Genomic DNA, 26307 nt, shown 5'->3' on the forward strand with positions numbered 1-26307 from the left:
TGATTTAATAATTGTGCCAAGGTTATGTTCAATCATGCGAAAATGTTTATGTATCTGAAAGTGAAGAGAGCATAATGTTCACAGATTACTCTCAAAGTGGTTTAGAAGAGATGGAGATAGGGAAAGCTGATGTAGTAAAACGTTAACAATAGTGAATTTGGCTAAAGTATCTCTAGTTCTTTGTACTTTTTTTCCTTTCAATTTTCTTTAAGTTTGAAATTATATCAAATAAAATGTTAAAAACCATCTTTAGAGAGGATTGACTTACTCTGTGCCAGACATTGCTGTAAGTACTGGAGATAACACTATAACGTCCCAAAACTCCTTGCTTTTGTGGGGTTTACAGAATAAACTAAGTAAAATATATTGCATATTGGCTGGTGATAAATGGAATGGAAGGAAACAAGCATGGTAGGAGAACGAGAAATTTGAAGATTGAGGCACTTGCAGTTTTAACAGGTGGTGTACCTGGGGGTTTTTTGTTGTTTTTTTTGGTACCAGGGATCCAACTCTGGACCTTGCGCTTGCGAGGCAGGCGGAGGAACCACTGAGCTAAAACCCCGGCCCTTGTTCTTTGTTTTAAAGATACCTCTTCTTTTTTTACCACTTCAGACCTCCACAGCTTCACTGGTCTGTTATTCTAGACTTGGGTAAGGTGAACGGTTTTGTGAGATTCTTATCAACGTGGTGTAGGAGATATATCACCAGCCTCGAGATTCTTATCAACGTGGTGTAGGAGATATATCACCAGCCTCTTACCTCCTACCTCAGCGTTCTCCGTAGGTAACAGGGTGCCAGGCACACCCCTCTGTGCCCAGGCATGCATGGAACCAGAAGTGCAGGTCACTGACCTTTAACCAGTGTGGGCAGGAGCTGATGGCTATGTGCTTCCTCTTTTTTCCTTCCATCCCCCTATAAATGGAGAAATAGTTTTGAATGACTTCTCAGTTGGTCCTGTAGGCCTGTGTGACCAGTGGTCCCACTTCTTCGTATTTCATCCTTCATGCTTGTGTTGGTTCTCTGTCTTCTCCACTTGCCTCCTTGTCCTCCTCTCGCAATTACGAGTCTCAATAAAATTCTCACATATCAGCATTTGTATTAGATTCTGTTCTCTGGGGAAGTGAAGCTAAGAGAGTGGGCAAATAAGGACTCATGGAAAATATACCTTTTATCCAATGAAACAGAGTCCATTCTTATCATCTCTCTTTTCATTTTTGAGGAAACTGAGTCATGGGGAGATGATGACACTGTCTACCATCTCCCTGAAGTAGCTAAGTAGTCTGACTCCTGCTCATTTTCTGAGCCTTTTTCCTGCTCTCTGCCTTGTCTCTCTGCTTACATTTATTAATGCCATTTTTTTAAAGTTTCAGTGTCTATCAACTATCTCAAAAGGAACCTAACAGAGCCTTTGGTTGGTGTTGAGATCTTGGTGTTAGCAAAGATTAATAATGAGGATCATGATGCTAGTGATAGTAAGAAGCTTACTGTATCAGTCAGGATAGGCTAGATTTTGCTGAACCCACAACCTCATGATCTCAATGACTGAAGGAAGATTTAATCCTTGCTTATATTACACTTCAGGACATGTCATGTAGAGCAATGGGGAATTTCAGTTCTGCAATGTTCTATAATCAGAGCTGTTGGAGCAGCCACCATCTGGTGCATGGCTGGCTACGGCAAAGAAAAAGAGTGCTCTGGAGAGTCTCACATCAGTGAGTCAGTGCTCTGCACACAAGTTACAAATGCCACATTCTGTTCACAACAGAACAGCCAGGTTAGCCCCACCCAACCCAGGACAGCTGTCAAGCGATCGCACCATAAATCTAGAAAGCAGAATGTCAGAGATGTTTGTTGAACAGCACTGATGACTGTCACAAACGAGAAAACCCAAAGGAGAAATGGAACTCAGATGGCAGATGTAACTTCTCCACGGCCAGTACCTTGTACTCTCTTAGAACATCTTCCCTTAGAAATGGAGACTGTTCACATATAGATGCAACTTTAATTTAATATCTGCTTATTTAAAAAATTGTGGTTCAAGTGTTTTGATTAAAATACCTTTTCAGATTTTTTTAGGAAGGGTAGGAATAACTCAAATTTTAAAAACACAGGCTTCAACACTGCTGAAATAAATGTTGACATTATTTTTAACCTCAACATAGTTGCCTTATTAATAACTTTATTTGTATAAAATAAAAAGACACAATCTATAAATTATCTAAATAAGAACATAATTTACAGAGGTATCATTAGCCTTTATAATATTGTTTTAAATATGTAGACCAGGGCAAATTTTGTTGCATTTTAGGCCTTTGACGTAGCAGAATTGAAAAGAAGGTTTCTGTACTGATTTGCTTCTTTGTTCTAGATTTTACAGAATTGGAAAAGGTGGATTTTAAACTTTTCTTTGTGTAAAAGAGTATTGCAGTTCTTTGAGCAATGGATTGATGCTGATGTCACACATATATCTGAAATTAGCTGCTTTTCAACTAGATGGCATCTTTCTGGCTTGTTGACGATAATGTCAATTGGGATCTTTGTTGAAGAGAGCTGATTACTTTGATTGCTATTAATTCTTCCTTATCAGAATAGCCTGTCACTTTCTCATAGTGGAAAATTAAATTGCTCTTGGTACATCTTGCCCAAAACTTTATTAGTTGACCATTGGTACTTTGTTTTTCTCCTTTTGTTATTTGGAAATAAATTATTTCATAGTTTATCTTAATATCTCCCAAATAGCAAAGTTAAATAGATGACATGTTATTACCACAGCTGTCTTTTTTTTGGTTGTTGGTACCAGGGATCAAACTCAGGACCTTGAACTTCCACAGCTGTCTTTTTATTTTTTTCTAATTAAAAAAAATTGGGCTGGGGATTTAACTTAGTGGTGCTGTGTCTGCCTCACAAGTGCAAGGTCCTGAGTTCGATTCCTGGTACCAAAAAAAAAAAGTTCCTTCCCACTCTTAAGCACTATGGGTCTTCCATACATTCTACAAAATATTATCAGTAAGCATAGAATACATACTGGTGGTTCTCTTGGGCCTGGTCTTGGCAAACAGTGAAAATATGAACATGAAATGTGTCACAAAGTTCCAAGAAGTGTGCTAGTGGGCAAGAGATACCTGTTTTGAATCTTTGGTGGGGATCAACAGGGATTAAGTTATTATAATTAAGGATTATTAGCCCCAAATGATTCTGGATTGGGAAAGGGTTGGCAGTCTTGATCTGTTTAACTGTTCATTTATTTAGTCAGTCAATCATTTATTGAGTGCGTAACATGGAGTTTATTTTGAAGCCCCAAATGGGCAGGTAAATGACATGATCTGATTTGAATGTTGGGAAAATCACAAACTCTTTGCAAGGGGAAGCTCAGCAGTGCATGCCAGAATGAGGAACAGGCTGGGGAGAGAGGAAAGATTTGTAATAGTTCAAAAGCAAAGCAATGAGAGATGAAATAAAAAATGGTGTTGGGAAGGATGAAGAAGGGTAGATTCAAGAGCTAACTGGAGATGGAACAATGTGTGCTGACTTGTTAGATATGGGCAGAGATGAAAGGCAGGCACTGAAGAAGTTGCCTCGGCAGTTAACTTGGGCAACCAGGGGGCTGGTGGTGACATTCATTGACAAGAGTTAATACCTAAGAAAGTGTGTGTGTGCGTGTGTGTGTGTGTGTTATTAAGTTTGTATTGGAGATACTACTGAGTTAATGATTTGAATCTGGGGATCAGTCAAAGGTTTCATTTATTTAACACACTTATTGCTTCTGGGCTCTAGTTTTAAGTATGGCATTTGATGGGTTCTATACAAGTAGTAATCAAAGGGGGAGATCAAATCAGGACTGTGGGTGGCGTGAGGAGCTCCCTACATCTTTAGCCTCTCTCTGGCTATGGAATGCTTCTATCAGCAGGGAAGCCTGTCTTCCCACTCTGACTGGCCTTGCACACCCCCTGATGCCTTTCCCTCTTCAGCCCTCTGCAACCTGGCTTGGCCTTTGCACTGCGATTGCTCTTACTAATGCTCCAGAGGGTTCTATGTTGATGTGTGGCAGGGACCCTTCTGTTCTCTACCTTGAGAGGCCAGGATGGGTGGAATTCTCTTAGCACCTCAGGACTCCTTCCTGCTCTGAGTTGAGCACTTCTTTCCCCCTACTGTGTCACAGGCAAAGCCCTGTCTAGGCTCTGAGATGATGTTGCTTATGTCCCCCTCTGAGTCCATGGTGTCCCCTGGAAAAATGTTTCTAGATGTTTGCTTGCAGCCTGCCTTGCCATTAGGTTCACAGCCTCCAACCCCCATGAGGTATACAAACTGCTTTATACACTGTTCCTCCAGCACAAAGTCTCATGCAAATCAGCATCATAGGTTGCCATGTTTATTGCTAAGAAGAGTTGTAACAGGAAGTAGCATTTAAAATGCAATCATACTTAGCTTAGTGTGGTGCTGCCTACCTATAATCCTAATACTCTGGGAGGCTGAGGCAGGAGGATCTCAAGCTCAAGCCCAGCCTGGGCAACTTAGAGAGATCCTGTCCCAAAAAAATTTAAAAGAGCTAGGGGTATAGCACAATACAAAGGCCCGGGGTTCAATACCCAGTACTGCAAAAAAAAAAAAAAAAAAAAGGAAAAAGTAATGCATACTTACTATAGGAACTGTACAAATCATTCAGAAAATGTAAAAATGTATAAAGACAATAAAACTTCCAGCAATAATTATTCAGAAATTCTCACTGTTAAAATTGTTAATTAGGGCCAGGGATTTAGCTCAGTAGTTTCGCCGCCTGCTGTGCAAGCACAAGGACCCTATTTCGATCCCCGGTACCAAAATAAATAAATAAATAAAATTGGTAATTATTTCATTCCCACTTTAATCTGTGAATCACACATATTTTATTTCAAAAAATAAGATTATACATAGACATTACATAGACATACAGTTTTTTAAAGTATGTTAAAAGAATATTTCCATTTTAATAAATATATAGCCTTTTTGTTTTGGAGCTAGGAATTAAATGTAGGACTTCATGTGGGCTAAGGATGTGCTCTCCCACTGAGCTACACTTCGAGCCCCAACGTGGACAAAATTTTTAATGGAAAAACATCTTATTAGACAGATTTCTCTAACCAATTCTTTTTAAGTTAGGTTGCTTCCAATTGTTTATATTGCAAACAAAGCTATGGCAAACAGGCTTATACATAGATCATTGTGCTTTTTTCATATTAAATCTTTCAACAAATACTCCTAGATATTAAACTAGATTGATTGAATCAAATCACTTCCATTATAAAATCTAATACATAGTGCCAAAATGCCCTTCAGTTTAATTCTACCAATCTACACTCCTGCCCACACGACACATGGGAGTATCTGTATCATCATATTATCTACATATTCTGTTAACTAACTTTTTTTTTTGGTACCGGGGATTGAACTCGGGTCCTTGAGCTTTCGAGGCAGGCACCGAAACCATTGAGCTAAATCCCCAATCCTAACTAACTTCTTTTTTTTCTAATTTTTTTTTTCTAACTAACTTTTTGTTAAAAATAAATAATGGCCTTTGTTTTATTTTAATTATTTATTTTTGTAATTTTATTGAGGTAAGAATTTTTTTTTGGTACTGGGGATCACAATCAGGACCTTGCGCTTGCAAGGCAGGTGGTAGAATCACTGAGCTAAATCCCCAGCCCTGTGGTAAGAACTTTTGACAGCAGATCTACCTTCTTAACAGATTTTTCAGTGCACCATATGTTGTTATCTACAGGCACAATGGTTACCTGACTTTAGAAACCTTTGACAATAGGTTAGGTGAGTAAGTACATATTAGCAGACTTATTTCATGACTTACGAATCTGAACAGATGTTTGTGGATAATTTTTATTTCTTTTTGTGTGTGTATGTGTGAACTTCCTCGTGGATTTGGGGAGTTGCCTGGTCTGCTTTTGGAGCATTGGTAGCCAGACTTAATATATTCAGACAGGATAACAATAATTGCTACTGTCATTATTTGGAGTGAAATTGATTACTGAATGACTGGTTATCATACCTCCTGCTTTAGTACCATCAGGATGCTCAACAAAATGTGGCAGGAGGGACTGCCCTAGATCTGTTGAACTGGAGTGTACACATTAACACAAGTAATGTATTCTGTCAAGGCAGGAACCATGTACTTGCTAATGACTGATACTACAGTGTGTAGCACAGTTTTGGCACCTCTGGGGCCTTGATAAACTTTGGTTGAAATAAATAAGCCACCCCCCCCCATTGGTTTCTAGAAATCCTGCCTAAACTAACTCCTTCCTTTTCATTGCCACCTTAAATTCGGAGGTTTATTAATTTTCAACCAATTCAAAGCTACATTTTCTGGGTTGGGGGAGAGAACTGTTTTAATTTAAAATTCTTCTGAACTCAGGTTACATAGGAAAGAAGAAAGTGACAGCTAAAAAGAGCTGTCTGTAGATGTTCCACTGAAGTCCTGTCACTTGTGTACCTGAGAGAAGCTTGGTTAGCATCACAGAGAAAAGATGGGAGAAAGAAGGAAACCTTAAAGTAAGAATTAAGTCTAAACTCCTTAGTCAGGCATGATATGCTCTCAAATCACCATCATAGAATTACTAATTTTTCATCTGATACCTGTGGTCTAGCTGACATAGGTGATTACTCCCTATTTTTATAAAATAGACCTTTGCATTCTTCTGCTATTTGATTCCCTCTGACTAGGACCAGTGATAGGGAATCTTTTAGAGCTTTCAATGATAAAAAACAGCCGGCTGCAGCATGTGTGCCATAGGTTTGTTCCTACTGGGCTACGTCATCCCTTCGGCTCTGTTAAGATTTCTCTGCGATTACCTTGGTGAACATTATCTTGGCTCTCGCTTTGTTTTGTCACTTCCCCAGTTTTCCCTTTGAGAACCACTGCTCTCGATGGAGGGAAGAAGGTCAACAGCATTAGGGGCTCTAAAGGAGGAATAGAACAATTAACATAAACCTACCTCCAGGCCATAGATGTTGATTCAGGGATAGGTATGTGACTCGATTCATACCACAAATGGAGACAGAAACAAACATTTGCTGGAGGTCTGGAAGAGACTGGAAGCCTGTACCCCCAGAAACTGTTGGCAGCCATCATGGTTGGAGGGAGCCAACACTGTGGGAAGCAGAGAAAGAAGCTGGTGTTCAACAATATCAGAGTCTCACACAGACCATCCTCTGTCCACCAACACATTTTCTATTATTCAGGCCAGTTTGAGGGTATTTTATTATTATTTGCAAAGATCCTGCCCCTCTTCTCATAAACTGGCAGTTCATTTTCTGTCCTCAGCATCTTCTCATAGCACTGTCTATATACTTCCTTTTAGTACCTAGAAATATACATGATGTGAATAAATACAAATATATTTATGTATTGCTGTAGGATCTAGTATAATGATTTGTCAATAGTTTTGGTTAAACCCATTCCTTAAAGAATAACATTAGTCTTTCAGGGATAGGTAGATTGCAGTGGTAAGAATTAATCTGGGTCAGAGGGTTTATGTTATTTCTGTGGCAATTTTATAGTATAGTTTAAAAATCTTATATAAATATAAGAGCTAAAATATAAAACTCTTAAAAGAAAACATAGAGATAGGACTGAGGATTTAACTCAGTGGTTCTGTCACCTGCCTCGAAAGTGCAAGGTCCTGAGTTTGATCCCTGGTTTCAAAAAAAAAGAAAACATAAGGATAAATATTCATAACCTCGGATTTGGCAATATACAGACATGACAGTAACAGCACAAGAACAAAAGGAAAAAAAATGATAAATTAGACTTTATCAAGTTGAATATTTTTGTATATTAAAGGACATTATTAATAAGGTATTTCTCCACAGAATGGGTGAAAATATTTACAAATAATGTATATGATAAGAGTCAGAATCTATAAAGAACTTTTACAACTCAAAAAAGAATTTAATAAAGAAAAAGAATTTAAACAACCCAATTAAAAAATGAGCAAAGAAAAGACTTGAGCGACATATTTTCAAAGAAATTTTACAAATGGACAAAATGCACATAGAAAGATGATCAACATTATTAGTTATTAGGGAAATGCAAATCAAAACCCCAAGGTACTACTTTGTATTTGTAAGGATGGCCATAATCATAAAAACAGAAAGGAACAAATGTTTACCAGAGATGTGGAGAAATTGGAATCTTTGTGCACCATTGTTGGGAATATAAAATGATTCTGCCACTGTGAGAACAGGTTGGAGCTTTCTTAGAAAGTTAAACATAAAGTTATCATATGACCCAGCAATTCCACTCCTAAGTATATATCTGAAATAACTTAAAAACAGGTAAGCACATGTACATACATGTTCACAGTAGTACTTTCTATGCACTATAGCCCAAAGGTAGAGACACACAAATGCTCATCAACACACAAATGGATAAGTTGTGCTATATAAATACAATAGAATATTATTTAGCCAGAAAAAGGAATGACACACAGATATATTCTATAATGTATATATACCTTAGAAACATTATGCTTGGTGAAAGATGACAAGTGCAAAAGATTGCATATTATGTGACTCCATTTATATGCAATATTCAGGGTAAATCCATACAGACAGATTAGTGGTTGCCAGGGGCTGAGTTGGGAATGGGAAATAAGTAACTGCTTAATCAGTATGAAGTTTCCCTTCAAGGTGATGAAAATGATTTGCAATGAGATAGAGGAGTTGTTTGTACTAAATGATTCTGAGTTGTTACTTGAAAATAGTCAATTTTGTGTTATGTGAATTTCACCTCAATGACAGCAATGAAACCTTATATGCATGAATCAGAAGGAGCAAAACATATTGACATATATTTAATGCTTATCTACTAAGTGGTTTTCCAAATCCACTTAATAAATACTCTAGTTCTTAGCTAAGCTTTCAAAATTTAAAAGGCAGAAAGCAGGGTTACCTAAATATTGCATGTGTTTTGCTGATGGTGGGAACATGGGCAAGGCTTTATTCATATTGTCTCAAAGAGTGATAAGTTTGATTTTCCAGAGATTATAGTTTCTTTTCAGTCCTGGGGTCTATATCAGTGAGAGGGTCTCAGTTTAGTGTTTGAATATTTGCAGTTGGTATAACCAACATCTCTAACACATGATAATCTCCCTTCTCAGTAAAAAGAGAGTAGGCTTTAGGCTCAAAGCCTTTGTTAACTGGTTTTAATATCGTTTTGTTTTCAATGTGTTCATTTTTATTTTTATCCTCCCTTTATGTTACAGGACACCTGTGTTCTGCTTTTGCGATTTGCATTATGCTTTGGGTAGCAAAATAAAATTTCCCCTTTAAATTTATTTACATAGGAATGTAAGTCAACATAAAGAAAAAACATAAATAAATGATAATATAAAAAGAATAAGGATGTGGTGGAATAGTGGAACTCGGAATAGAACACAATGGCATAGAAACACAGTCCAGGTGTGGAAGATAAAGCCCTGAGCCTCTTGTTACCCATGCAACTCTGGACACATTACCAAGTTTCTGTGAACTGCAGGCCCTGCCTACCTCACCAACATTTTATGCAGGGTTTGTACTAATGTGCATTATTATTCAATGATTATTTGTGTTGGCAACTGTATCACAGAGGCTTGGTGCCCCAGAGCAACACGATTCTAATAAAATATAGGTGGTACCAGGGAGGTACACTCATGGATCTGGAAGGTGCAAGAAATATGCCATTTTTCCTGCAGCAGCAGTGGATGACAAGTGGAGTTGGACAGACACAGATTTTTGCAGTAAAGCTAGAGTGGTCCTGGCAGTCACCAGCTGCTGAGCTGCAGGACAGCTGTGACAAGGGTAGTGATCAGCATCCCTTATTGCAACTTCTGATCTCTGGGTGTGGCACCTTCCTGACACTGGATCCACAGCTGAAAGTGGAGGTGGTCCCCTTTCAACCTTCATGCATCCACACCTTCTAGAGACTTTATACACACCTGATTCCCTGTATTTAACATCCTTCTGCCGGTAATACCTTCAGCAATTTCTTTTTTCCTGACTGAATCCTTGCTGAAATATTATTGGCTTCCTCAAACTTAGAGAAAACTGATATTTTAATAATACTAATACTAATACTAATACTATTATATTGTTAAGGTTTGTTGTTTACTAATTACTAGCCATTGGGCTAAGCATTGTACATGCATAATCTGTTTTAGTTCCCCCTCCTACTTGTCCCTGTACTGGGGATCAAACCCAGGGGCATTCTACTATCGAGCTACCTCTCCAGCCCCTTTAATTTTTTACTTGTAGACAGAGTCTCATTAAATTGCTTTGGCTGGCCTGCAACTTATGATTCTCTTCCCTCAGCCTCCTGAGTAGCTGGGATCACAAGTATGTGCCACTATGACTGGCTCTATGTTGGCTTTTATAAGAAACTTATGAGGTAGTTTCTATTCCTCATTTTGTAGAGGAATAAACAGAGGCAGAGGGTTATAAATAACTTAAGTCTCTGAGTGGGCAAGTAGCAAAGTCAGAATTTGAACTCAGATGTTCTGACTCCAGAGCTAGATACTCTCCATTCTAAAGCCCCCCCCCCATAAAGTTTATGTCAAGTTTGTGATAAATCTGCTTTTGTTCTGAAATCAAAAGTTGCTGAGAATTCAAGAAGTGTTGTTTTTAGGACAAGAAAGCATGTTTACTGTGTATCACTTACGAGGCCACATGTGTGTGATGTGGGACAATACATGGCAATTAAACTAAAAGTTCTGGAGCAAAATTGAGTAGTCATATTAAATAAGATAAAGACCATAAATAGCTAAAAGGAAGTACAGTTGCCACTAAAGGAGTTTAGGTGCCACACTTACTTTAAAAATCTTTTAGTTTTCAGAGTTTTATGGATTTTTTTTTTTTGTACAGGTGATCGAACTGGGGTTCTTGTGCTTGCGCAGCAGGCAGCAAAACCACTGAGCTAAATCCCCGGCCTTGTTTTATGGATTTTTAAAAATGCATATTAGGACCTGTAAACCTGTCATTTTCATGAAGTTTAAAGTTTATTAAGAAGTTGAATAGATTAAAATGTACAGGACTGGGGGATTTAGCTCAGTGGTTCCAGCGCCTGCCTCAAGAGCGCAAGGTCCCAAGTTCCATCCCCAGTACCAAAAAAAAAAAAAGAAGAGTGTATTTTATTCATCTACTGTCTCATTCTCATTGAGTCTTCAGTCTGGCTGCCAGAGACCCCTACTTCTTTCCCTTTTTAGTCAAAGCATGTAGAAAAGGACTTATGTCAATATCTAGGTCAAATGTAATTACAAGCACTGTATCTTTGATTGAGGTCATTATGTCTTTTCACAAATCCTTATTTATCACCCCACCTCAAAGGAAAGAACCAGACAAAATTAGAAACTTATAAGTAAAATAAAAATGCTCTTGAATACCTTAAGATCTGCTACAGTTTACCTTGAGCTTTGGACACAACATTTCTGTTAATTTTGTTGACATTATTTATTACAGTCTTGGCTAAAATATAGGTATATATAGCTTTAGCAGTTTATTTTTAATCAGTTTATCCAGTTATCTACAGGTGGGCTAACAAACCACACTAAACTCAGTGGCTTAAGACAACAATTTATTATTGCTGTCATGGTCCCTTGCGTCGACTGGGCTCACCTGAGGTGTTCTCATTAGCTCAGATATTTGGGCCAGACTGCTGGCCCTTCTGGATGCCTTGCCCACATGCCTAGGAGTTGCCGGTGGGGGTTCAGCTGGGTTCTCCATCTATATACGGCCTCGGCATGTAGCTTGGGCTTCTTTCAGGATAGTGCTTAAATTCTGAAGGGAGTGCACTAACAATTTCAGAGATCCAGGTGAAAACTGCAAAGCTTATGTTCTAGCCTTAGAAAACATTTAACAACACTTTCGCGGTAGTCTTTTTTGGATAACAAATGAGTCACGGGGCCAGCCCAGATTTAAGAGGAGGATGATGTAAAAGGGTATGAATAGTGGAAGGCACAATTCACTGGGAGGCCATCTGTGAAAAGGAGCCACCACAAAACTTCTGTAGGTTTATGGGCAAAGGAAGTTATAAGTTATTCATAAAATCATATACATGGGGGTGGGGATTTAGCTCAGTGGCCCTGTGCCTGCCTTGCAAGCACAACGTCTTGAGTTTGATCCCCGGTACCAAAAAAAAAAATCATATACATGGAAGCAAATATTTATCACTCTAGTATGGAGTTAAAAGTGGCACTTCAAGTTTTCGATATCTTATAATACTTTTTAAATACAACTCTGCTTAATGAGACCAAAAAAAGGCATTTATCTCAGAGGTGGCCAAAGTATAGTTGAAGTATGGCAACTATAAGTTGAACAGGAAGAAGAAACTCTCTGAAGTTGTAAAGACATAATGAGACATTTCTCAAATGATACATGGGATCATTACAGATTTCTGGCAAACCAGGATAACCATTTTGGTATGTAATTGGGAACAGGGTGGCTTGTGAGCAAAGAGCAGAGGAGGTAATGAGAGATAGTATTTGTAGTTGAAAACCAGTCATTCTTGATTGTTTTTTAGTCATAGACCTCTTTGAGCTATAAAAAAGTTAGAAACTTATTTCCAGAAAAAAATGGATATTTGCATATCTCTGTTTCTTCTTTCTTTCAATCATTTTTTCCACCCTCTCTTTCTTCCTCCCTCCTTTCCTCTTCATTCTTTCAATAATTACTTATTTGGAGTAGATTTTGTCTGTCCAGATGCCCATTTGGAGTCAAGAATACAGTAAAAAAAGACAACAGACAAGTTCCCCAATCTTATAGCATGTATAGTCTTAAGACAGGTAGACAGAAAAAAAACTGAGAATACCAATAAATAAGACAACCTCACATCATTATAAGCAACAAACTGTTCACATAAAATCCTGGATGCAATTATGTGGAGTTCATTGGCCTCCCACAGATTTTTCAATTCTTCTTTCCTGTTCTGCAATCAATAACTTCTCTTTGAAGTCAAAGAATTACTTCAAAAAAAAAAAAAAAAAAAAAAGAGCCGTATAGATGTGACTCTTTTTTTTTTCTTTTTGGTACCAGGGATCAAACTCAGGACCTTGTGCTTGCAAGGCAGGCACGATGCCACTGAGCTAAATCCCTGACCCTTGTGGCTCTTGATTATTCATTGCCTTTTCACCTATGCTGAACACACAGATGTTGAATGATCTGGATTTATTTTTTTTCCTTCACTCATGAAGAAAAATTATAGAAGTGCTACTGGAACTGAGTTTTCTTTCTTTTTTTTTTTTTGGTACCTGGGATTGAACTTGGGACCTTGTGCTTGTGAAGCAGGTGGCCCTGGAACTGAGTTTTCTAATCAATAGAAACACTGGTTTCTTAGGAAATGTCAGAAATTATTGTGGCTGGTGAGTATGAATGTATGCACTGCAAGGCTTTCCACAGACTTCTTTTTTTTAAAAAAATTCCCCTTTTAGGGGGATCTGGTTATCCCTGTCAAAAAATTAAATCAATCATATAGCCATGGATTTATATTTCAAAGTCTCAATTTACAGAAATCTTTTAAGAACTGACCCTTTCATCCATATTTTGAACATGATAGTGATGGATAGATAATTTGCTTTGGAAACTTTTTTCTCTGTCTTTGTTTTTGTATTCTTACCACAAATTGTACTTCTGGCCTTAGTTATTATGGTATCTTGTGGGGGGAGATATAAATACATACTTTTACTACTGGCAACATTTTAAGTATTGCCATTAACATAACATACTATAACTTTTGCAAAAATGAAGTGCAAGTATCTCTCTTATTCCATTATGATATATGATAGTCCTAAACTTCTAGTACTTGTGAATTAACAAACTGTTAATTTATATCTCTCTTTTTTTGGTATTTTACTAAGTTTCTATCCTTTTTTCAACTGGAGGGCATTTTAGCATCTGGCATGTCATTTTGGAGTGAATATAATCATGGATTAAATTTAATCTAAATATTATTATTTAGAGCAGGAGTTGATAAAATGCTACTCCAAGGCTAAAATCCACCTATTTCTGTACATTTTCAGTGAAACCTAGTGTATTGGTCACCTTTCCATATTTTCTGGTACAAAATATCTGGGTTAAGACCTGCAAATTAAAGGAGAGGAGGTTAATTTTGGCTCATGGTTTCAGAGGTTTTAGTCCAAGGCTGGCTGCTTCTGAGGCAGAAACAACATGGCAGAAGAGCATTGTAGAGGAAAGCTTTTCAGCTTATGGCAGCAAGAAAGCAGTGAGCAGAGAAAGAGCCAGAGAAGATAGGGCCAGGGACTGATATAGTCCCCAAGATCACATCCTTATGTTCCACCCAGACACACTTTAGAAGCATGCCTTACTAATCTCCTAGGCTTCTCTCAAGCCAATCAAGTTGACAATCAAAATTGCTCATTAGATCCAGTCACCCTCATCATTGTATATATTGTCTATATCTGCTTTTACTATCTTTCCCCTTTAAGAAAAGGTTTGTTCAATCCTAATTTAGAAGAAAAAGGGTTTTATTTTTTGATAATTATTGACATGAATTCTATATTTCCTATATTCTACAGAAAACACATTAAATCAATATATTGCCAATTTTAAGCATATGGCCTAGGCATATTGTATGCCAACCATGTGTCAAGTACTATGCTGGGGATATAGTAGTAAACAAGAATGAAAAAAAATGCATGCTTACTGTTCAACAGTATCTTTAAGACACTTAATAATAAAAATTGTGTCAAGCCCCAGAAGTTATAATTTAAAACTACAAATTTTATATTGAGGTGTCTGGCTGTTGACACTCTGACTTGTGGGAAAAATGTTGGGATATCTGAACTTTAAAGACCATAGAGTTAGAGTACTAGGATAAAATTGAGCCAACGATGGTCATAATTAAGTCCAAAATAAAGAATTACTCATATAATTTATGGAAAAATATCTGAAATTTCTATTTCATCTTGCCAAATAAGCCTGTGGCCAGGGTTGTCTTCCAAAATCCCATTAACTCATTAACTAGTAACTTGGGGTTCTGGTTTATAGTGATGTCCCTTGAGTGCCATCTCATAAGCATCTCTGTCATTCCCAAGGTGTCAAGTGATGGAATCTCAAACACACAGAAGCAATTTAATTCAGTAAATGTCTATTTAGAGCTTTCAGAGTACAAAGCAATGTGCTGGGTCCAGTGGGGACCACAGTCAGAAATTGAGACTATCTCAGTCTGGGTAATTGCTAATATGAGAATTCTATAACTTCTGAAGAAGTATTGGATGTTGAAAAAAAATGTCCTTATCTTTGCAATTTCTGACCTGCTTTTTCACCAAATCAAGTATCACTAACACTAGTTGTGCCATTTTAAAAAATCAGGGTGGTAAAAAATCATAACTAGTCTTTGCAAATTTGGTTTAAATGAAGACCCAAAGGGAAGAGTGAACTTATGTTTTCTTATAAAGTGTGTAAGGTGGGGATGTAGCTCAGTAGATGAATGCTTGAGTGCTCAGCATGCTCAAGGACCTAGGTTTGATCTCTACCTTCTAATTTTAAGACCTAATCATTTGCAGTTCTGAAAGCTTGTGAGCTAGGGAAGAGACTGACCCTGTGTCCTCCTTCCATCGTCACTGTGCATAACACCCAGTTCTTAGTGTCAGTTTTCACCCTGGGCAAGAGAGAATGACAACAGCACAGAATTGCCAGTTTTAGTAATTCTAGTTTCTTGAAACAAGGATATGAAGTCTTTTAGTTACTTGCACACCCTAATTTTTGTAGCTTCTCCTGAACAAGTCATTTAACTGTCAGCTAATCACAGTGTTGAAAAGTTTACATCATTCACCTTTTTATGGCAGCCCTTAATGGAAGACTGTGGAGGTTAAAACTCTTGACAATTTCCATGATATAAAAAAGGAAAGCTGACCTAGAGAAAGATGGGACAAAGATGAACACCTGATAAGTTTTAAGCAGCGATAGGATTGTACACAGTAGCCTACTTAAAGTAGTGCTGATTTGAACTCTCGGTGTAAGTTTCCGAATAATGACAAAAGCGTGACTCATGTCAAAAGCAGTGCCATTCTGTTGAACAGATGATCATTTTGCACTAACAGTCGCTTGTTCTGAGTAACAACCCTGTGAAGCAAGTACTATTATCAACCCAATTTACAGATGAAATGTGGAAGGAGAGGCAAAGAGTAAATTAATGCCCAAGGTCTGACGCCTAAGCAGCCGGGCCGGGTAAGAACAATAAGCCAGTGTGGCTCTCTGGGCCATGATGTGCCCCCTACTCCATGGACTACCTCCCAGGTCTCAACCATTCTCTTGACCAGTCAATCGGACACGTGAATGTCTGTCGTTTTCGAGCAATGCCTCGGAAGCCTCGCTCTAGATTCCCCACCCACTCACCCCCAGTCAGGGGAGCTGGCTTCCTGTCAAGGGGCCTGGTGGGCTCCAGCTTCCACCTGCAGCTTTGGGTGCGCGGCCCCGTTAGCAGGAGCGCGCGGCGCGCACGTGCCGCCGGGAATGGGCTGCCCGCGCCGCGCCAAGATGGCGGCAGCCGCGGCCGCAACGGCGACGGTTGGCGGCGGCCGGTGAGGCGGGCGGGGCCGACGGCGCGGAGGCGGGGTCCCGGGCAAGCCGCCCTGGGAGGCGGGGGCCGTTTCCATAGCGGCGGCAGGAGGTGTCGCGCCGGGGAACTTCCTGGTTCCCGGGATCGGCTTCGCCGGGATCCTCTTGGAAGGGAAACAATGGGGCGGAGAGCACTGCAGTAGCCGCCGCCGCGCGGGACCTGCTCGGCCGCCCGGGACTGCCAGCCCTGCCTGTTGCCCGCAGCCTCCGCCGACGGGACCGTCCTGAGGTAACTTCTTTTCCTTCTCCGTCGCCGCAAGAGACCGGCGGCGGCGAGCTCCCGGGGTGCGCTCCTGGAGCCTGGACTCAGAGTTGGCCCCGGGGAGCCGGACGCCGCCATTCCCGGACCCGGGAGGAGGGGACGCAGCGGCGGCTCCGGGCTCAGCCCTGGAGGGGCCGGCGCGGGGGTGCGCGCGGGTGCCCGCTCGAGGGTGGGGGTCTGCAGAGTGATTGGCAGGTTGGCGGGCGCGGGCGGGGGGCATGCGGGTAGGGGCCCCAGGAAAGGGCCCAGGGCTTCGCAGCTCCCGGGGAGGCGGAACCCGCTGCCCGCCTCCCCTTCGTGCGAGTTTCGGTCCCGGGGGAGACGTCTCCCTAGCGAGTTTCAGTTGAGTGCTCCAGAGTCCAAGTGGGCAGGACCAAGGAAAACTTAGTTCTTTTTAAATTATTGCCTTGATGCGGCGGAACTTTGTTTCTACCAGGGACGGGAGGATGGGCTGAGCGAGGGATTCGAAAAGCCTGGAAATGTGTGCGCTTTTGCAAAGTTTGCAAAATAGTTTGGAGCTTGCAGCTGTAGAGTAGTGCAGCATTTCTGATGCGTGAGAACGGGTTACTCGCAGGTGTTTTAATGCCTGAAAATGAGAAAAGTCTGTGAATCGATGAGTGGATGTTTCTGTAACTTGAAGGTCGAGTCTTCCCCCTCGTCCTACCCTTCTTCCCTTTAATCTGCGGATGCTCTTCAGATGGAAGGCTTTAGCACGATTGGGACGGCTCGGTGAATTGGGGCAATACCCCGTCTTTGGAAATGAGACATGAATGGAAAAAAAAAGTGGGGACGCTGTCCTATTTTACTAGGTGGAGGAAAATGATTTCAGTTCTGTGTCAGTCCTTTTATAAAAATAATACAGTCTTTGGGATATTTGATACTTCAAAGATCAGAAAAGTTGCACAGAATTTTCAAGATGGACCCTCCCTGGCCAACTCTCTGCTATACATGTTGAATCTCGGATATTCTGTCAGGGGAAGTTAGGGTACTTTTTTACTTTCTTGACGTCATCATAATGTAAGAATTAGTACATTAGGCAGGATAAAATGAACACTAGTTAATTTGCTTTTATTTCTTTCTGACCCTAAAATTAACAAAAGTATTTTCGAGTTTGCCATTCATTTGTAATAAATATTGTAAATACGGTGTAGTTCATTATTTAAGATGAATGTTAGGACCAGGGTTAGAGCCAAAAGAGAGAAAAAAAATTGTACTAATACGAGTATAAATTAACTTGTAAAGGAAAAAGAACCTGATTGCAAGTACAGGTATTCTGAGTTAACAGAGATTCCTTTGCTGATTATGTATTTAAAGGATTAATGAGTTGTCACAAAGGCATTCAAAGACCCGTCATTTGCCAAGCATTAAGAATTTGGGCCCTGAGCCTTACTGTCAAGCCTACTCAACTTTTTAGCTAGAGACTGTCAAACCCAGTTGTACCTGTTTCTGGTAAGGATAGCTCATTACCAGTTTTAACTACGTTTTGTGATGTAGATAGGTCCCTACTGAGGACAGCTGACTTGGTTGAACGAGCCTGTGAGTAGAAAGGTCAAATTTGGCACTATGTATTAATTGACTGATCGTCGTTAAGCATTACTGGGAACCGATAGCGCTTCCAGCCACAGCAGATCCCATCTGGGTCTTCAGTGCTAAGCAAAACTTCCCTTGTTCTGCGTTTGCCGTCTGTGTTAAATAACTGTTACATTTTGTGGCAAGTAAAGATGGGTGAAAAAAAGGCCAGTAGGTTCAAATTGAGAACAAACACAAGTACTTTGTTTAAAAACTGTGAGGAATGTTCGGGCCCTTTGAAGCTGGCAAAAGAGAATAATAAAGTTCTGAGAATTGCTACTTCTGGTAGAGACAGGTGATTGCACTTTTTTGGTTTATGTTTGCAGTTTCACTTGAACCATTTTTGTTTTGTAATTGCAATTCAGACCACTGAAAGTTAGTTACAGTTTGTCCCTTCATTGTGATTTTCTTTTGGTACTGGGTATTGAACTCAAACTCGGGAACTTGTGCTTGCGAGGCAGGCGGCAGAACCACTGAGCTAAATCCCTGGCCCTCATTGTGATTTTTGAAAAGCAGATTCCAATTTTAGATGTAATTTAATTAAACACATTTTCTCCCTTTAAAAAGGTGTCGCCCATTTTTGCAGTGGAAGTCAATACAAAAATAGTAAGAAATCTGAATTTTAACACATTTCCGTATAGTGTGCTAGTGTGGGAGATTAGGATTTGGGAATTAGAGTTATAGACATATTTCCAGGTTATATCATCTCATGTAAATTACTGTACTTAATTTTTGGAAGCCTGTTTCTTTGTAAAATTGGAATTATAAATTCAAATTGGTTTATTCAGTGAATATTTGAGTGCCTTCTGTGTAACCCCAGAATTCGTGTTAGTTACCTTGTTTTCAACAAGTGAGATGAGTCTTTTCAAGTAAAGCACAGTGAACTACGTAAAACCCAGGACCCTTAACTTGATTTTGGAGGAGTCAGGGCAAGTTTTCCTGAAGGATGAGGTGGGATAGGAGGTGAAAAGGGGTATAGGGGAGTGAGAAGTCTTGAAGGTGAGAAAAGACCATACATTCAGTAGAACTAAGGAGATTATTGTGGGAGTTGCATAAGAATGTTTATGTATTAGTTCCCTATGTTGCCTGTAAACAGTTGGGGGGAGGTGCATTGGGGATTAAACCCAGGGCCTGCACACTGAGCTATATCCCCAGCTCTTTTTATTTTGATCCTAAGTTGCTGTGTTGCCGTGTTGCTCTGGCTAGGCTTGAACTTGTTATCCTCCTACCCTAGCCTCTCATAGTGTAGGAATTACAGAATTGGACTCCATGGATAGCTATTGTCTGATTTTCAAGAGAAGGCTGCCAGCACCATTTTCTAGTCACTCGAATGAAGTGGTTTGCTTTTGTTACATAGTCATCACAGAAAGGGAGTCAGCCTGCTGGACCCTGACCATATTTGACCTGCAAATGACTCTCTGGACACTTTGGTGTCTACTTTTATACAGGTTAGTTTACTTGTTAATTTTTATGGCTCTAAAACTGGGATTAAATATTATGTATTTAATAGAGACTTTTAATTCTTTGATTTCTTTACAATATATCTGGGTAGTATTTTGATTGCATTCTCCCTTTGAGGAGTTTGGACTGGCTTATTTAAGATGCATACTCCTGGCAAAATTGTAAAACAAAAATATTTAATAAATATTCAGCTTTCAATTGCTATAGAAAGATCAAGATTGGCTCTAGGGTTTATGTTTTGATTGTTGTTTTTGCTTTAAAGAGATAATTTAGTTATTTTGTGATAGAGGTACTACACATTGCACCTGTATCTTGCTGACATTGATCGGAATGTAGAAAAAGTTAAAATTTTATCCTGGAATTTCCTTTGACCGAATCAGCAAGTGAACTAAAAATATGAGAGTACTGTTTTTCATGAAATAAGTGAAAGAATATAATTTTAAAGCTTCTTAATATGTTAATTTTGCTGTTAGTAATGTTATATAGAGCAGTGATGGCAAATTAATATTTTATTGTAGAATTAATGCAGTATTTATAAGTCAGTTGGCTCTCTAAGCTTTTTGCTCTTGTTTAATCTTGTTTGAATTTTGGACATGTTAATGCTTAGTAGTATATCTGTAGTAAGATAATAAAATTTTGGAAAGTCAATCACAATAGGGAAAAATTGAATAGCAGGGAAGACTAAAATTTATAAAGATATTTGTGGATAGCTGAAATTGGCTATCCAATTATATATTGGCTATGTAATTATATTGGCACAAATGATTAAAAATTAGAAATCTGTCTCACCTATTACTTTTTTTTAGCTTTGGATTGATTTTTAAAAAATAACTTATTTCCTCCTCTTTTTTTTTTTTCCTTAAGACAAGTTCAGGTTCAGGCTGGCTTTTAACTTGTTTAGTCCTTGCTGGCCACAATTTTGTGATTCTCCTGCCTCAGCCTCTAAGAACTGGGATTACAGGGATTTATCACCAAGTCTGGCTTCTTCCTTTTTTTTTTTAAATTAGTTTGGGGCTATATATTCTCTTACTATTCTGTAGTATTTACTTAAGAAATTTTAATATACACGATCCCCGGTACCAAAAAAAGAGAAATTTTAATATACAATATATTCTTGACTTATCAAAGTATAATATTAATTGAGACTTTTCCCTTTTCCTAGACAATGGAAGACCTTTACGAACATTTAGTTCAGCCAGATGTGGTGGTGCACATATGTAAGGCCAGCACTTGAGAGGCTGAAGCAGGAGGGTTCCCGTGAGTTCAAGGTCAGCCTGAGCTACATAGTGAAACCCGGTCTCAGAAACAACAATGATACACATTTAGTTCAATTTTCATCCTTCCTTAATGATTACCGTGTTTTAAAATGCATATATAGGAAAAAGTTTACAGATATACAGTATTTCTGTTGTTTTTACTGTTATTATCCTGTTACACCTACTGCCTTTTCTTTTCCTCATTCCTTCCTGTGTTACTAACCTTCCTTCTGAAATAATTTCTTTCTGCCTGAAGAACACTCTTTAGTATTTTCTTTAGAGTGGAGCTAATATTGACAAATGTTCTTTTTGTTTGAGAATATCTGTTTCACCTACATTCTTGAGAGATTGGAGATTCATCTGTATATATCTAATTGCTATGTATCTTCTCCGGAGAGCTTTTATTTTGATGTCTGTGTTTGTATTTAGAAGTCATCTGCAGTTTATTACTTCTTTGTTGGTGATTTGTTTCTTTTTCCAGTTATTTTAAGATTTTCCTTTTGGCTTTGGATTTTAGATGATCCTCTTCCTGTTCTCTTTTTTTTTTCCTTTCTTCTCTACCATTTCCCCCCTCTTTTCCCTTCCTTCTCTCCTTTCTTCTTCCTCCTTTTCCTCTTACTCTGTTATTTCTTGAGTTCTACATTTTTTTTTTTTTTTTTTTTTGGTACCAGGGATCGAACTGTGGACCTTGTGCTTGCCAGGCAGGCGGCAGAACCACTGAGCTAAATATTACTCCGGCCCGAGTTCTACATTTTGACACCATAACTTGATGTCTTTCATCAGTTTTGGAAAGTTCTCAGCCATCATCACTTGGGTTTCCCTATTTTCTTGCTCTTAATTTTTCTGGGAGCCAGTTATACAATGTTAGATCTTCCCACTGTAATTCACCTCTTATTTTTTTCATCCTTATGTTTCTTTTTTGTTCTGAATATTTTCATCTGGGCTGTCTTCTAGTTTACTAACTTAGTATACAGCTGTATTGAATCTGCTTTTAAATATATTTCCGGGGTTTTAAATTTTAGTCATTATGCTTTTCACTTTTAGAATATTATTTTTGTTCTTTTTCAGCTAGACTATGCTGCTTTTTATGGTTTCTACTTATATATTAAAAATTTCTAGCGTTGCACATTTCTCTTTGGACTTAATAAACATGGTAACTGTACCTTTGACTAATGTTTTTTTCTTATTTATCAAAAAGTTTCATGGTGTTTGAAAAAGCAGTTTTAGAAGTAATTACTTAGAATTATTTAATAATTACTTAGAAGGTTTAGGTAAGGCAATAAGGAGTTTTCCACTGCTTTGCCAGGCACTTGGGATCACTTTTATCCAAATTGAGATTTTTTTTCTTTTGAGAGTCTATGTAAGATGCAAGGGGTGGTTTTGTTTACTTTCAAGTTTCCCCTTACCCTTCATCCTCCTTTTGGGATTCATTTTTTTTTTGAGGTGTTCTTCCAAAGTAGAGGATGGCTCATTTGGTGGATTCTTGTATTCTGACATTTTGCCCTCATAGCCTTCAAGGCTATCCACGTGCAATTTAGTCTCAGACACCTGTTTGATTAAGGAGGCATTTGCAGGAATAAAGAAGCCCCAGGGTGCTATGCTTTCCACTATAGATTCTTGTTCTCTCTTGGACTTGGTGTGGTTGGTTACTCCTCATTGTTAGGTTAGTTCTTTGATACTATTTCCTCTTTCCCTTTTTAAAAAATTAAAGAATAATATGCACTAATCTTAAATACATGCTGAAGAATTTTTATAAATGTAGTTAACTATGTAATCATACTCAGTTCAACACACAGAACAGTTTGGGGACCCCAGAAGGCTCTATCACATTCTTTCCCAGTCATTAGCATCTTCCTTTCTTGTCTAAAGTCACAATGACTTTTCTGTCACTATAGAATAGTTTTGCATTTTTTAGTTTTTCATAAAAAATAGTATATTATATACACCTTTTTGCACCTGGCATCTTTCAACATTGTATCTCGTTGAATTTCAGGTATGCTGCCCATGTTTCTTTTATTGCCCAGTACTTGCCCTAGTCACTGTGGCTGCACAAAAATTGCCTCAAAACTCAGTGGCTTAAAACTGACTTACTTCACAAATCTGCAGTTTGAGCAATGCTTGTCTCTGCTTCATTTAGTTTCGGGTAGGGCTGATGGAAGTTTGGGCCTAGTACTCTCTGTCTGAAGGCTTTCTTACATGTCTGGTGTTTGATGATAGAATCTGAATGTGGCCTTGTAGAGTAAGTACGGCCTGAGCTTGCACAACATAAGTAATATGGCTGATTCCAAGGAGAAGGCAGACGAGTAGTAGAGGGGTTAGGGGGAGAGTGTGAGCCAGACAGAAGCTGTGTTGGTTTTTATTACTTAGCTTCTGAGTTTATGTGGTATTATTTCCCTTGCATATTGTTCTTTGAGGCAGTAGTGTAAGCCTACTCTTTAAAAGAGGAAATGGATTCTGCTTCTTATGGGGAGAGACAAGATTCCTTTGGAAGAGCATGTAGGACAAGAAATATTGTAGTGTCCATTATTGGAAAATACTGTCAGCTTAGTGGGAGCCAAATACATGAATATATCGCAATTTATTTATCCATTCTACTTTTTTTTTTTGTATCGGGGATCAAACTTGGGTCCTTGGGCTTGTGGAGCAGGCAGCAGAACCACTGAGCTAAATCCCGGCCCTATCCATTCTACTTTTAATAGATTTTTGAGTTGTTCTCAGTTTTTTGGCTACTGTAATAAAGTTGCTGTGAACCTCGTTACATATCTTTAGGAATAAAACTGTTGACTAATGGACATATTTAGACATTTTTTCAAAGTGTTGGTACCAGTTTAGATCCCTGATGTTTTTTATTTCTGGGGATTTAGCTCAGTGGTTCCGCCACTTGCCTCGCAAGCGCAAGGACCTGAGTTTGATCCCCGGTACCAAAAAAAAAAAAATTTAAAACTATACTTATTATGTATCTTTTGCTCAGCTCTTTGTCTTCAAGCAAGAGTGTTGATCTGTAACGGGTTTACCTTTGTTGAAAATGCAGGTCAGGTATTTTGCCTTTTATGTAACTTTCATTTTTTTTTTTACTTGATACTTAGTTATTGGAAAATAGAACTTGATTTTTAAAGCAGCATTTTAAGATACGTGTTCAAATTAGTATTCAAACTATATACTAATTGATGAGAAGAAATTTGTTTTACAAATTGTCTTTTAGAAATACTAAGCCCTATTCCTTATCAATTTATATCACATTCTGTTTTGACTCCATGATTTATTATCAGCTTGAGTTCTAAGCTTGTTTACCAGACCTGCTTGGGAATTATTTTTCAACTATAACAAAAATTTTCCTCTAAGAATGGTGATTTGTACTCACCGAGGATTGACTAAAGAATGCCATCTCGATTCTCCCCTCAAACATCTGATTACCTTTGACTACTTCTTTGTTGGCAGTCACTATGACTTTATGTTGTGTTCAATCTAACCTCCCCCTTTAAAAAATATTTTAGATCAGTTTTAGCTCACACTTGGTTTACTGTAGTAATTTATTGGTTGATCTAGTTATGCCCATTTAATTAAGTTAAACTCAAAAATAATATAGTGGAGAAGAGAACTATAAAATTGTGTTTCAGTTCCCTTAGTTATCAGTACTAATATATGTATCAACTATTTGAAACACTTAATAAAGCATTTTTTATGGATAATCCCATGAAAATTCCAGTGGTAGGCGGGTTGGGAATTTTAACTGACTTTAAAGTAAAAATTGAGTGTCAGAGAAATGAAATGATTTGATGTAAATTCCTTGAACTGATTAATGGCTATAACATGTTTGCATCTAGGACTTTTCATATGTTGAGTGATTTCCTTGCAAGGCTTACAGTCTACCACTACCTCTCTAAAAGGTTTGCCATCACTGGTCTACCACCATCTTATCCTTCCAATTTTACTGCCATTCTCTCTTCAAATCTGTGTATTTGTACACCTTGGTTTATCACTCTCTTTATTTCCATTAAGTATAGGGCCTTTGAATGAGCTGAGTGAGCCTGTATTGGCTCGACTCCAACTTCGGTCCAGTTTCCTTTAGTATGTTTGTTCTAAATGGTTGAAGGATACCTGGGACCAAGTTTGTCCTGATTGTTTTATTGTAAGCCACTGGAGTAGTTTTTGCATATTGTAGAGCTGAATTAATATTTAATAAATTGACAAATACATTCTTTGTTTAGAATCTAACTAGATATACATTCCTTGAAGATGGGCCTTGGAATTGTCTACCTTTTAAATAGATTCCCTCCTGGTGTCTTCTATAGCATTCATTATTATAGTTGGCAGTCTTCAGTTTTTAACTGACTCTTTAAATGAAGTTAGGGTCTTGAAAACCAGAGATATTTACCATTTTAACTGTTATCTGCAGAGCTTAGGCATTATGTACAGTTCTGATATGGTTTATACAGTGCATAAGGCAAATATTATAAGCCACTTTTTTGGGGTAGTACTGAGCCCAAGGCTTTCACACTGAGCTACTTCCCCGTTCATTCTTTCATTCATATATTTAAGACAGGGTCTTGCATTATAATCCACTTTTTTTTTTTTTTTTAGTTACTGGGGATCAAACTCAGGACTTTGAGCTTGCCAGGCAGGCACGACACCACTGAGCTACATCCCTGACCCTATAAGCCACTTTTGAAAGGCACTCTGTATAACTGATACAAGCAAGGAAGACTTGGAAAGAATATTTGCTTTTCTAAATACAGTACCTGCAAGTTGGGATGCTGACCAGGTTGTAAAGCTACTAGAACTTGATAAGTCCTTCTGGAAACCTAACTTAAATTCTCCCCATGGAAGGAGAAATTGGACCTCATTCTTATCTCATGCTTCGTTAACATACATGTGTAAACAAAATGATGAAACCAAAGGATTCTCTTTTTGCTCCTTGGTCCATCTCATTCTTTGATCTTATGAGCAGGAAGCATTTTGTTGATCTAGTGAATAGGATAACCTTTCACTCTAGCAGTGATAGATTTGCTGTACTTCTATTGTGCTTGGAAAATTATTCAAACTGGGAATTTAGTGTTGTGTTTTAGGGAGTATAAATTGCAGAAAGAGCGTTGTTCAATGAAAGCCTGAGAATTGTGAAACTATAGTGGTGTGTCTTTTTATTATAGCAAAACATTTATTGGT

The 26307-nt window shown here is 38.4% G+C and overlaps 2 protein-coding genes across 17 annotated transcripts in view; one reads left to right on the forward strand and one right to left on the reverse strand.

The window, feature by feature from the left end:
• LOC147826323 (uncharacterized) overlaps positions 1-16951 on the reverse strand; it is a 48508-nt gene extending 31557 nt beyond the window's left edge. For 5 of the 13 annotated variants that reach the window (XM_087181965.1, XM_087181956.1, XM_087181959.1 and 2 more), the window contains exons 1-3: positions 16375-16951; positions 6984-7138; positions 852-912 (exon numbers count right to left, since the gene is read on the reverse strand). In XM_087181965.1, coding sequence (XP_087038091.1) covers positions 7029-7138; positions 16375-16936 — 672 coding nt within the window. In that variant the 5' untranslated portion in view covers positions 16937-16951 and the 3' untranslated portion in view covers positions 852-912; positions 6984-7028. Of the gene's footprint in view, positions 1-759; positions 913-6983; positions 7139-16374 lie in introns of all 13 variants that reach the window. The other 8 variants (XM_087181964.1, XM_087181961.1, XM_087181963.1 and 5 more) reach the window with 2 other exon arrangements.
• Positions 1-26307, forward strand: part of Usp6nl (USP6 N-terminal like) — a 303422-nt gene that overhangs the window by 88275 nt on the left and 188840 nt on the right. Inside the window, exons 1-2 of one of the 4 annotated variants that reach the window (XR_015439470.1) lie at positions 16693-16825; positions 21051-21156. The exons of 2 other annotated variants lie outside the window; for them this stretch is intronic. The gene's annotated coding sequence lies outside the window, so the exon portion shown is untranslated. Of the gene's footprint in view, positions 1-16660; positions 16826-21050; positions 21157-26307 lie in introns of those variants that run through there. One more of the 4 variants, XR_015439469.1, reaches the window with a different exon arrangement.

This window comes from Heterocephalus glaber, unplaced genomic scaffold, assembly GCF_053883595.1.
Source record: "Heterocephalus glaber isolate CG9 unplaced genomic scaffold, H.glaber_assembly_v1.0 deba00001472, whole genome shotgun sequence".
Taxonomy (NCBI): domain Eukaryota; kingdom Metazoa; phylum Chordata; class Mammalia; order Rodentia; family Bathyergidae; genus Heterocephalus; species Heterocephalus glaber.